This window comes from Pan troglodytes, chromosome 1 (genome assembly GCF_028858775.2).
Source record: "Pan troglodytes isolate AG18354 chromosome 1, NHGRI_mPanTro3-v2.0_pri, whole genome shotgun sequence".
Taxonomy (NCBI): domain Eukaryota; kingdom Metazoa; phylum Chordata; class Mammalia; order Primates; family Hominidae; genus Pan; species Pan troglodytes.
Window position 1 is genome coordinate 178,722,495 of NC_072398.2, and position 13,454 is coordinate 178,735,948.

Sequence of the window (13,454 nt, forward strand, 5' to 3'; positions counted from 1 at the left end):
AAAAATAAAATAAAAACATGAACCATGACATGATATTATTATTATTTTTAAAGATAGGGTCTCACTGTGTCACTCAAGCTGTAATGCAGTGGCGCACTCATAGCTCACTATGGCCTCAAAAACTCCTGGGCTCAAGGACTCCTCCCACCTCAGCCTCCCAAGTAGCTGGGATTACAGGGATGTGCCATTAGGCCTAGTTAATTTTTTTTTTTTTTTGGTACAGATAGGGTCTCATTATGTTGACCAGGCTAGTCTCAAAGTCCTGGCCTCAAGCAATCCTCCTGCCTCAGCTTCCCAAAGAGAGAGCAAGAGGGGAATGAACCCCCTCCTTTTATAACAGCACTAATCCCATCCATGAGGGTGAAGCCCTCATGGCCTAATCACCTCTTAAAGGTCCCACCTCCTAATATTGTTATAATGGCAATTAAAGTTCAACATGAGTTTCAGAGTGGACAAACATTGAAACCATAACAATACCAAACACTTTCTTAATAAAAGATTAGACGGCATGGTGGCTCACACCTATAATCCCAGCATTGTGGGTGGCCCAGGCGGGTGGATCACCTGAGGTTGGGAGTTCAAGACCAGCCTGGCTAACATGGTGAAACCTCGTCTCTACTAAAAACACAAAAATTATTCCAAGTGTGGTGGCAGGTGCCTGTAGTCCCAGTTACTTGGGAGCTACTTGGGAGGCTGAGGCAGGAGAATCACTTGAACCCGGGAGGCAGAGGTTGCAGGGTGCCAAGATCGCAACACTGCACTCCGGCCCGGGCGACACAGCGAGACTCTGCCTCAAAATAAATAAATTAATTAAATTAAAAATAAAAGATTAAGGGAGTTCAGAAGAGACTAATTCTGTCTGGGAGGGTCATCAAGAAAGAATTCATGGAGAAAGTGGTCTTTAAGATTTAGGACAACTGATAGGATTGAGACAGTTGGGGTGTGGGGAAATAGCACGGTTGGGAGTAGCATAATCATGGGTAATGAAATGGAAAATCATCAGAATATACACAAAATGAACCAATAAATGTTTTGTTTGGCTACAATGGAAGTATGGAGAGATGACTAGCAGGAGATGAGACTAAAAATATAGGAACAGATCATGCAGAATACTGAATGTTGGAGCACAGTTTATTCTAAAGGCAATACAAAGCCAAAGTAGCTTTTGAGTAAGATAGGGAAACAACCAGAGATTAACTCCAGAAATAACAATCTGGTAGATACAAGTCCAATTTCATTCAAGTCTATGTTCTGAATAGATTGTTTGCAAAAAACAGGTACAAAATATGGAGGAATGAATAGGAGACAGGGAGAAACAATATATAGTCTACAACCTCCGATGGCACTGTCATAACCAGAAGGCATTCTGAAACTCTCAGAACATAATTTCTCACAAATTATAATGTTTCCCTCCACTGCAGAATGCAAAAACTGTGTATGACAAAAAAGTGTGTGTGTATATATATGTGAAACATAGATACACACACATATATAGATATACAACACACATATGGTTATTAAATACCTGTAGTTTAGATTTTAAAATTCACAGGAAGTTATAAAAAAGTTCATTCAATAGCTCCTAAGGCTTTTCTGTGATTTAGGGCAGAATAACCCTAAGCTAGTAATACAGTATTCAAGGTTTCACACTCAGGAGAAATTTAAGATACAATTTGTCAATTTCACTCAATGTGCTACACAGAAGAGAATAATAAATTGCGATAAGTTTTTTTTTTTTTTTTGAGACAGAGTCTCATTCTTGTTGCCCAAGCTGGAGTGCAATGGCACGATCTTGGCTCACTGCAACCTCTGCCTCCAGGGTTCAAGCAATTCTCCTGCCTCAGCCTCCCAAGTAGCTGGGATGACAGGCGCCCACCATCACACCCGGCTAATTTTTTGTATTTTTAGTAGAGATGGGGTTTCACCATGTTGGCCAGGATGGTCTTGAACTCCTGAGCTAAGGTGATCCACCCGGCTTGGCCTGCCAAAGTGCTGGGATTACAGGCATGAGCCACCGTGCCCAGCCTGCTATCATTTTAGAACAGTAGCCTCCAACCTTTTTGGCACCAGGGATGGGTTTTGTGGAAGACAATTTTTCCATGGACTGTGGGGAAGGGGAGACGGTTTCAGGATGATTCAAGCTCATTAAATTTATTGTGCACCTTATTTCTATTATTACATTGTAATATATCATGAAATAATTATACAACTCACCATAATGTAGAATCAGTGGGATCCCTGAGCTTGTTTTCCTGCAACTAGACTGTCCCATCTGGGGGTGATGGGAGACAGTGACAGATTATCAGGCATTAGATTCTCATAAGGAACACACAACCTAGATCCCTCACACGTGCAGTTCACAACAGGGTTCGCACTTCTATGAGAATCTAATACCGCTGCTGATCTGAGAGGAGGCAGAGCTCAGGCGCTAACGTGAGCAATGGGGAGCAGCTGTAAATACAGATGAAGCTTTACTTGCTTGCCTGCCCCTCACCTCTGCTGTGTGGCCTGGTTCCTAACAGGCCACGGACCAATACCAGTCCATGGCCTGTGGGTTGGGGACCCCATTTTAGAACACCCAAAATATGCTTTTACTTATTAAAAAATTTATAGTGAAATATATCAAGCTATTACCCTGATTATCTAAAAATAAGGTTCTTAATGAATATGTATAGTATATAGATAATATATCTGTGTTTTTAAGAACTGATATATTATTAATGGATACACAGAGGCAACTGACATAATGTAAACAATACTGATCTGGGAGCTACAGTCCCAATTCTGCCACCAACTTGGTCTGTGATTTAGGTACGCCATTAACACTTCTAGGTCTGATTTTCCTTATTTAAAAATGAAGAGTTTATATTAAATTATCTAAAATGCCTTCTAGTCCCAATATTTGATGAGTTGTGAAATGATTCCTATTCAAGGAAAAACTCTTTCGTCTCACTTATGCTTTTGAAATGTTATTTCCTTAGATATACATATATATGTTCGTGTCCCTATCCTACATTATAGAAAATATTTTTAGTTGGCTTAGATGTATTATAGTCTGACCTTAGACTATCATTAGTATCTTGTAATCAGTTCCAAGTATTTTTGTTGTTTCAAAATTTTTGCAATAGTTCAAAATGGACTCAACTGACATATAAGTATCCTTTTTAAAAAAATAACCATTGCTGGGCGCGGTGGCTCACGCCTGTAATCCCAGCACTTTCGGAGGCCGAGGCGGGCGGATCACGAAGTCAGGAAATCAAGATCAGCCTGGCTAACACGATGAAACCCCGTCTCTACTAAAAATACAAAAAATTAGCCAGGCGTGGTGGCGGGCGCCTGTAGTCCCAGCTACTTGGGAGGCTGGGGCAGGAGAATGGCGTGAACCTGGGAGGCGGAGCTTGCAGTGAGCCGAGATAGCGCCACTGCACTCCAGGCTGGGTGACAGAGCGAGACTCCATCTCAAAAAAAAAAAAAAAATTTATGCTAAACATATTTTAATAATTCATGCAATAATTCACATCCTCTCTTTGAGAGGATGTCTATCTCTCAGGATTCCATCTACAGCCGTAGTCTCTTCACACAGGCCTATCCCATTCACAACGATACTCTCAACAATCACAGGAAAGCTGTGTCTCCCAAATCTGTATTTTAACTCAGATCTATCTTCTGGGATCCATACCCACATAATCATCTGCCATTTTCATGTTTCATCTGATGTCATTATTTCAAATTCAGCACACTGAACAAAGAATTCCCTTACCTCTGCCAAATCTGTTCTTCTATTCACCATCTTGATGAATAAGACCAACATACACTTAGGTGCTCAAGCGAGGAATCTGAGGCCAACCTTGACTTGTCCCCTCTAACCCCCCATATCCAGTTAGTTACCAAATCCTACTGAATTGAAGCACCACATCTTTCGTATCTCTCCAATACTCTTTATTTCCACTGCAATTATTTAATTTAAATCCTGATAATTTCTTAATTTCTTGCTGGATTCCTGCAATATCTTTTTAAAAAATAAATTTTACTGAGGTATAATCTATATATTATAAAAGTGATAGATTTTAAGTGTACATTTCAATGAGTTTTGGCAAACACCCACGTAACCACTATCCTAATCCAGATATAGAGCTCTCATCTCAGAAAGTTTTCTGGGACTCTCTGTAGTCAGTTCTAGCACCTGCACCCCCACCTCACTTTAGGCAAACACTGACCTAATTTCTATCACCAAAGATTAATTTTGCCTGTTTTAGAAAACCATATAAATGGAATCATCCAATATGTACTTTTTTGTGCCTGGCTTTTGCTCAGCATAATGTCTGTGAGATTCATGCATGTTGTTGTGTACATCAGCAGTTAGTTCATTTTTACTGTTGAGCAGTATTCTAGTGTATGAATATACATTTGCTTATCCTGAAATTGCTTCTTAACTGCCACCAGACTCACGGACTTTGATCCATTTTTCACACTGCTTCCAGAGTCATCTTTCTAAAATGCAAATCTGATTATGTCACTCATCATCTCAAATTCTTTCAATGGTTCTTCATTGCCTACAGAATAAAGCATGGGCTCCTAAATAAGACATTCATGAACCTCCCATACCCTAGTCTCTAACACACTCTCAAAACCCACATGAATCTACAATTACTTGAACCTCCAATGCCATTTTTCTAGAGTGTTTAAAAGTGAATACATTCAGATTGAGGAGAAAAGTTAAAGTTCCCGGTTATTTCCAGGACTAAATTCAGCTCCAGGGTATTATGTGGCCTGGAGGACCTGGATGATTTCAGATTTAACCCTATACATTTTGGAACAGACAGGGTAAACATTAAAAGGTACTTCACAGGTATCATGTGGTCAGTTTCCAATATATCACCTTGCCCTTATGTAATGCTACACCTAAATTATTGTAGAGACTAATGAAGACATAAAGGCACAATCTTTTATGCATAATCTACATCACATTAAAAATACAATTATATATCCTGCTTCTGTAATTATTTAAAGAGCATTTTCCATGTTACTACATTCTTTTCATAAATATTGTTTTAATGGCCAAAAAAAGTTCTCAAAAAGATCCTCACATCTAATAAGTATAACACAGTTAAACTTTCCACCTATAGCTAAGGCATTCAGGTTGCTTCTGAATTTTTGTGTTAAATTTAGGTAATGCTGCAATAAACCCTTTCATTCACAGAAGTGCATTTTATATTCTGGATACTGTCTTTGGCACAGAATCCCACAATGAAAATTATTGCATTAAGAAAGTCTGAATAATTTATGGTTTTAATATATGTATGAAATATTATCAAATAATACATGAAAATAGTTTTAATACCCCGGTCACCCTCACACCCTCTCCAGGCCTTCTTCCTCAAAGATAAACCCTATTTATCAAATACAGATATTATGTACTGACTTCCTGTTACAATAAACAAGAATAGTTCAATTACACCGTTTTTCTACCTCATTTGTTAAATCAAAGGGAGGCTGACTTTGTAATGTCAAATAACACAATGTCATAATAAATAACTATAATGTCAAATAATGTGTTTCTTTTCTCTCAATCTTAGTTTCTTTTTATGTTAATATCCTTAGTCTTTCCCAGCTTCTAACCTCTATGCTTTTACTTTTAAATTGTTACAGTTAATATTTACAATTTATTTTGAAGCCATAGTCATGTATGCTAATTGTTTTTGAAATTTGAATATTCATTAGCATTTACACTATGATTAAATAAATATTGTTAACCAAAGAAACAAGAAGTAAGTTACAAATATGCTTCCTTCTACCAGGTACCAATATCCTGACCCCAGGCCACTAAAAAGAAAATATTCTTACATTTAGGTCACCAGATTCTCTTACAGCTTTGATTCCAGCCTCTGTAAAATAAAAACTATACCAGGTACAATACTAAAATTTATAATTTCCTCAAACCATGGAAAGCTTCAACTTGCCACTAATATCAAAGTCCCCTGCCATGCTTAAGTCCAAAGTTAAGACTATTATTTTGTATTTGAATTCAAAATTTTTTTGTCATCTACAAAGGGAGCAGACTAAGTCATAAAGCATTCCTACCTGCCAGAGCATCCCGATAAAGCTGCACAAAGTGATTAAAGATATCCTTTGGCAAACACTTTTCATCCGGTAAACACTGTAGAAGAATGACTATCTCAGACTGACCCACTGCATGCATTCCCTTGGTTGTGAAACACCAGCACTTCCTGTTCACATCTACAGATGGAATAAAAACACAAAAATAAAGACATTCCTATCAATCCTTACTCTTAAAAAAAGATGCACAGAAATCTGTGTTACAATACAGCAAAGATTAAAATAGATCACACTGAGTCTGTATAATTCAACTGTGAACTGTCACTGCATTGAGCCAAAAACCTACTGTAGAAAATAAAACATGCCAATGCCTGTGGCTCTTTTCTAAACACTTGGAAAAATGATTGAGGACGGTCGAGGTGGCTCACGCCTGTAATCCCAGCACTTTCGGAGGCCGAGGCGGGTGGATCATGAGGTCAGGAGATCAAGACCATCCTGGCTAACACGGTGAAACCCCGTCTCTACTAAAAATACAAAAAAATTAGCTGGGCGCGTGGCGGGCGCCTGTAGTCCCAGCTACTCGGGAGGCTGAGGCAGGAGAATGGCGTGAACCCGGGAGGTGGAGCTTGCAGTGAGCCGAGATCGAGCCACTGAACTCCAGCCTAGGCGAAAGAGTGAGACTCCGTCTCAAAAAAAAAAAAGAAAAGAAAAATGATTAAAATGGAAGTAAAAGAAATAATAATAAAACGCACTTAAAACTTTTAACTCCTATTAAAAGCAACATTCTATTAATACTAAAATAAAACCAAACTATGTATTGTAAGCCAAACGTGATTGAAGAACATAGTCCTCCACCTTTATATTTTAAAAAATCACATCATCAAAGGAAGTAATTACCTATGTAAGGCTAGAAGTAATTACAACAAAAGCCAATAATATAGCTTTATCTTCAGGTTGTGACCTAAAGGAAATATATTTTTATGTATATTTATTAAATTTAATATATGACCAAGAGAGTCCAGCTATTTTAACTATAGTCCTTTCCAGGAAAAAATTCTAGATAATCAGCAACATGACTTTACTTGGCTTCATGCTGTAAAAATTAGTGAAAAGGATGGCTTTTCTGAACTACTTAGTTCCACTCCTTCACTTTAAGGCTATACGGAGAGTATGAACAGCAGAAACCATATGTAGTCAAAAACAATGTTTAATCCTTGACACTTTTACTCTTCATACCCCAACACAATGGGATCCCCAAAGGAACTGAAAAAGGACTCAAAATTATGAATACCACCATGTAAATCAAAACAAATGTTAATCAAAAAAACAAAGACATCTTTATTTCACTTTGGGAATCCTTGCTTTATGTACCTAAATAGGACATTCCTAATGATGGTATATACTTCAAGAATCTAGGTTAGCTAATTTTTTTTTTTTTTTTTTTGAAACAGGGTCTCACTCTGTCATTCAGGCTGGAGTGCAGTGGCATGATCTCGGCTCACTGCAACCTCCGTCTCCTGGGCTCAAGAACTCCTCCCACCTCAGCCTCGAGAGTAGCTGGGACTACAGGAGCATGTCACCATGCCCAATTTTTATTTTTATTTTTTTTGGTAGGGATGAGGTTTCACCATGTTGCCCAGGCTAGTCTCGAACTCCTGGGCTCAAGTGATTCATCTGCCTTGGCCTCCCAAAGCACTGGGACTACAGGTGTGCACCATGGTGCCTGGTCTTAGGTTAGCTAATTTCTAAGCATAATTTATAAACTAGATATGGCAAATTGAAATTTCAATCAAATTCATTTTAAATCTGATCCTAGAAGGTAGCAAGCATTAATAACTGGCCAAACATACAAGAGTGTGATTAGCAAGTAAGCCAGAAACCCACATTTCATCAATGTAGAACTTCTAAGGAAGTAGTATATGTTTCTGGTTTCCAAAATCAACTTAAGTACACATGGAGAACTGCAGGATGGTTCCCCAGAGGTTCCGTCCTTTAAAATTGCCTATTAACACTCATTCAGAATAAATGCATTCTCTAAATAATTCTCAAAATTACTAGCTGGCGCAGTGGCTCACATCTGTAATCCCAGCACTTTGGGAGACCAAGGCAGGCAGATCACTCGAGTTCAGGAGTTCAAGAACAACCTGGGCAACATGGTGAGACTCCTGTCTCTACAAAAAAATACAAAAAAAATTAGCCAGGTATGGTGGTGTGCACCTGTAGTCTCAGCTACTTGGGAGGCTGACGTGGGAGGACTGCTTGAGCTCAGGAGGCAGAGGTTGCAATGAACAGAGATCATGCCACTGCAATCCAGCCTGGGTGACAGAGTGAGACTCTGTCGCAAAAAATTCTCAAATACTGTTGTCTTTCTCATCCTGATGCCCATGATGCTAGCACCAACAATTGAGAAGTTTCTTCTGAATCTCAATTTATGATGTATTGAAGCTTTACTGTGTGTTAGTTAACACTTTTCCTAAATAAAGTTTTGCACCATAATTGAGGTTTCTGGGATTAAAACACAGCATGTAAATTATTTGAGTAGCCTGTATAATTTATCTACCACCAGTTATTCTGGTGGTAAGTTGTGATTTAACATACTCATCTCAAGAAGAACTTAACTCAGATAAGTTCAAGATTTGTTTGGCTTTCATCCATGGAGAATTCACCTACCTCACCCCTGTAACTAAATGTGAGAGTTTCGGTTAGTTCCACAGCTGTCCTCTGGGATATATCATTTTATACAAACCAACTTTTTCAGAACTCAGTGTTCAGTAAGATGTGGCTAGGCCGGGCGCGGTGGCTCATGCCTGTAATCCCAGCACTTAGGGAGGCTGAGGCGGGCGGATCACCAGGTCAGGAGATCAAGACCATCCTGGCTAACACGGTGAAACCCCGTCTCTACTGAAAAAAAAACAAATACGAAAAATTAGCCGGGCGTGGTGGCGGGCACCTGTTGTCCCAGCTGCTCAGGCAGGAGGCTGAGGCAGGAGAATGGCGTGAACCCGGGAGGTGGAGCTTGCAGTGAGCCGAGATGGTGCCACTGCACTCCAGCCTGGGTGACACAGCGAGATTCTGTCTCAAAAAAAAAAGAAAAAAAAAAAAAAGATGTGGCTCTATATAAAAATACTTGTGTGTAATAAATCTGAAAGTTTTATGTACTATGAGTCAGTAAAACATCTGATTTTAATTTTTAAAAATTTATAACTTACAATTTACAATTTTAACCATTGACAACAAATTTGCATTTAAAACAAATACAAGTGGGTCAGGGCCACCATCCTCCAACTGCTGCATTACTGAAATCTGTGATGGTTTCTCTTCCACAGCATAGTCTGAAAGGGGAGAAAACAATGTAATAGATTGGTTAAAGGATCAAATCAAGAAAGAGATCAGATGGAGAAATGAGCTAATTATTCACAGAAAAGAGACATGCATTTGATTTATCAATAGGTGCATAGAGAGCATGGTTTGTATCTGCTGGCTCAGTATCAAATTAATAGTGCCCCCTTTTACTCTCAAAAGTGACCCAGTCCACCTTAGATGATAATGTGGTTATCCTGTGTATAGACCTCTCCCCACAGTGGTCTGTGCCACAATCTAAAGACTACCTTTCTATTTAATAAAAATTTTCCAACTATTAAAACAAGAATTTCATATAATAAATGTTCAAGACCAGCATTTAAAATAACTCATGATATACAAGAAAGTGATAATATACTAGTTACCTCTGGAAAGGATATCAAATAATTGGGGTAGAAGAGAGCCCTACCTTTTACTCTACGACCTTTTGTACTGTTTGACATTTTTGACAATTAAAAACTTAAACTTTAAAAAATGAACCCAGAAAATAAAAGTATTGTGCGTGACTGGCTTCATAAAACAATTCCTTTAAGTATAATTTAAGAGTTTAGTACATATGTCACTAAAATCATCAGTAAATCACACATAAGATTCTGAACATGAACAAGTTAATACTGAATGTAACTCTTCTCATTTAATCTCTGGAAGCAAAGTATGTGCTTCAGCATCTCATTTTGAATGACAGTGGTCCTTTCAGCTTGAAGTCAAATCATGCGTAATAATCACTGTAGAACCTAGAGATATGGGAAAGGAACTGAAAACCTAAAAGTTGAATGTTGCTTGGTTGGTCTTATATAAAATGCATCTTTGAGGGACAGTCAGGTAGAACAAAGTAACATCATTTCCCATTTTCTAATGGAAATTTTAAAATGGATTTTTTGGATACAATGGGAAATATCTACTCCATTATTAAAAATATTTATTGGAAAGACAAATCCTGAGTTTAAAATTTTTTAAGTAAAGTCATCCCACTGGAATAAAAAATTACAAAATTTTGATGAAGAGACTGTAATATAGTTTAAGTAATATAGATAATTCACTGTTCTTTCTTGGTAGGAGAAGTTTTGACAATTAGATTTAATGGACATAACTTTTTATGAAAATGGAATCCAACAATCTGACTCTTTTTAACAACAGAGTAGGCCAATTTAGTTCCCTGTTAATCTAAGATTTATTAAAATAAAAATCTGAACCCTAAGCAGCAATTTTACTAACAATAGATATTTTTACAATAGATAATTTTACTAACAATAGATATTTTACTAACAACAGAATCCAACAATCTGACTCTTTTTAACAACAGAGTAGGCCAATTTAGTTCCTTGTTAATCTAAGATTTATTAAAATAAAAATCTGAACCCTAAGCAGCAATTTTACTAACAATAGATATTTTTACAGGGTCCTGGTAAAGGAGCAAAACCATTATGCAATCAAAAGAATGCTTAACTGTATGTGAAAGTTCACTGCTGAACTATCTGGGACATAGCTGCATTTGAGAGTACAATATAGACAGCATTTGCTGAGAGCCTACTACGGGCCTAGCACCATGCAAGGAGCAGTAAATGCAAGTATAAAATAAGATGAAGAATTTCATAGTCTAAGTGAAAGAATACGATCTGAAAATATAATATCTAAATTGCAATGAGAAAAAGTGTTAATGTAGCCAACAGTCTATAGGAACCACTATTAGAACAGAGATAATGAAGCAAAACACTATTTTCTAAGCAGCCCAGGTAAGGATTCAGAGAAGAATTAACCATTAAGCTGGATTTTAAAAGGTTGAGGAGTTCTTCAGGAAGTCTACAGTAGAGAGGGGTATTCTAGGCAGAAGAAAGGAAGAAATGGAAAATATTAATTACATGCCTACTTTATGCCAGATACTTTCTTGGTATGTACTTACAGGTATGATATCTAACTTAATAACCACAATGACTTTTAAGTAGGTGTAGTTATATAATTGTTTTAAATAAAACAGACTAGGAAACAAATTCAGAGAGGATGAATGACTTGCCAACTGGATCACACAGCTAGAATGGAACGGTACTGGCATTAAAAGTCAGGTTTGTTCAATTCTGAAGTCCATTCTTTCCCATTATTCCACAGCACAAGAAAAAGTACAGAAGAATGAAAAGTAAATATTCAAAAAATAGCAAATAATCTGCAGTATACATGTAAGGTGCTGGGGAATAGCTGGAAATAAAGTTGATAATAAATGGCTAGAAAGACAGGCTGAGATAAGGTTATAAGAAACATTGTCAGACCGGGCATGGTAGCTCACGCCTGTAATCCCAGCACTTTGGGAGGCCGAGGTGGGCAAATCACCAGGTCAAGAGTTCAAGACCAGCCTGGTCAACATAGTGAAACCCTGTCTCTACTAAAAATACAACAATTAGCCGGGCATGGTGGCATGCGCCTGTAGTCCCAGCTACTCAGGAGACTGAGGCAGGAGAACTGCTTGAACCCGGGAGGCGGAGGTTGTGGTGAGCCGAGGCTGTACCACTGCACTCCAGCCTGGCGACAGAGTGAGACTCCATCTCAAAAAAAAAAAAAAAAAAAAAAAAAAATTGCTTGCTAAGGTTAAGTAATTTACACTAAAGACATTGGGAATCCATTAAATATTTCTAAGTAAAAGCAATATAAGATAATATCTATGTTTAAAAACATAACTGGCAACAGTGTGGAAGACAAAATGAAGGAAAGAAAGACTGAAGGCAAGGAGACCAGTTAAAAGCCTAGGACAAAGTTCAGGAGAGGTTAATTAATAAGCCACCTTCTAAAAATGTAGTAATTGTATACTGATCCATATATGTCAGCAATAAAATTTCACACTAATCATCAGAGAAATGCAAATCAAAACCACAATGAGATATCAACTCACACCAGTCAGAACGGCTATTATTAAAAAGTCAAAAAACAATAGATGCTGGTGAGGCTGTGGAGAAAAGGGGACATGTATACACTGTTGATATATATGTAAATTAGTTCAGCCACTGTGGAAAGCAGTTTGGAGATTTCTCAAAGAACTTAAAGGAGAACTACCATTCAGCCCAGCAATCCCATTACTGGGTGTATATCCAAAAGAAAATAAATTGTTCTACCAAAAAGACACATGTACTTGAATGTTCACCGCAGCACTATTCACAATAACAAAGACACAGAATCAACCTAAGTGCCCATCAGTGGCTGACTGGATAAAGAGACCCTGTCTCAAAACAAAAAACAAAAACAAAAACAAAAAAAAATTACCCATTGGGCACTATGCTCACTACCTGGGTGACAGGATCAATCATAACCCAAACCTCAGCATTATGCACTATATCCATGTACCAGATCTGCACATGTACCCTTTGAATCTAAAATAAAAGTTAAAATTATAAAAATAAAATTTCACATAATATTAAGCATTCTTTTGATTAGATAATAATTTTACTTCTTATCAAGATCCCTAAAAATATTTTTAACAGTAAAACTGCCATTTAAATTCAGTGCTCTTCACACTTACTATACGTTCTTTCTGAATGTATATTATACCTCAAAATGAAAAGCTAAATAAATGACTGTATCAGAGTGGGTTCATCCTAAACCACAAGCAATCCTTCAGAATATTATGTGCTTTGAAATATTTTTTAAAACTGCTAATAAACTACATTTACATTATAAGTAATATTATATCCATTCAAAAACTGAAAATGACATTATAATATAAAAACATAAGCATCTACTCTAAAATAATAACAGCAACAACTGTTTTCATAGTTTTGGGGGAGTTTGTTTTGTTGGATAAGAGAAAGGTGAATGTCACTCAAATTCTGTCTCTCTACCTTAATTAGAAGGTAACATTTGGCAGATAGAACTATCACTGTTTAAATATGTAGTCCACATACCTCCTTTTACACCCGTGGAGATGAGAATGGGAGGAAGGCCATCTTCAGGAATAAGATTCATTGCACTTCCAACAGGACTTCCGACCTGAGTTATACTCCCAGAGAATAGACAAATATCCGTCTAGGAAAAGCAAATCAACAAAGTGAGCACTA

General features: G+C 37.5%; 1 protein-coding gene across 5 annotated transcripts in view; it reads right to left on the reverse strand.

Moving 5' to 3' along the window:
• ZFYVE9 (zinc finger FYVE-type containing 9) overlaps positions 1-13,454 on the reverse strand; it is a 205,675-nt gene that overhangs the window by 60,429 nt on the left and 131,792 nt on the right. For all 5 annotated transcript variants that reach the window (XM_016918251.4, XM_016918269.4, XM_063817586.1 and 2 more), the window contains 3 exons: positions 13,302-13,422; positions 9,267-9,389; positions 6,082-6,237 (listed from right to left, as the gene is read on the reverse strand). In XM_016918251.4, the coding sequence (XP_016773740.1) occupies positions 6,082-6,237; positions 9,267-9,389; positions 13,302-13,422 (400 nt within the window). The remainder of the gene's footprint in view (positions 1-6,081; positions 6,238-9,266; positions 9,390-13,301; positions 13,423-13,454) is intronic.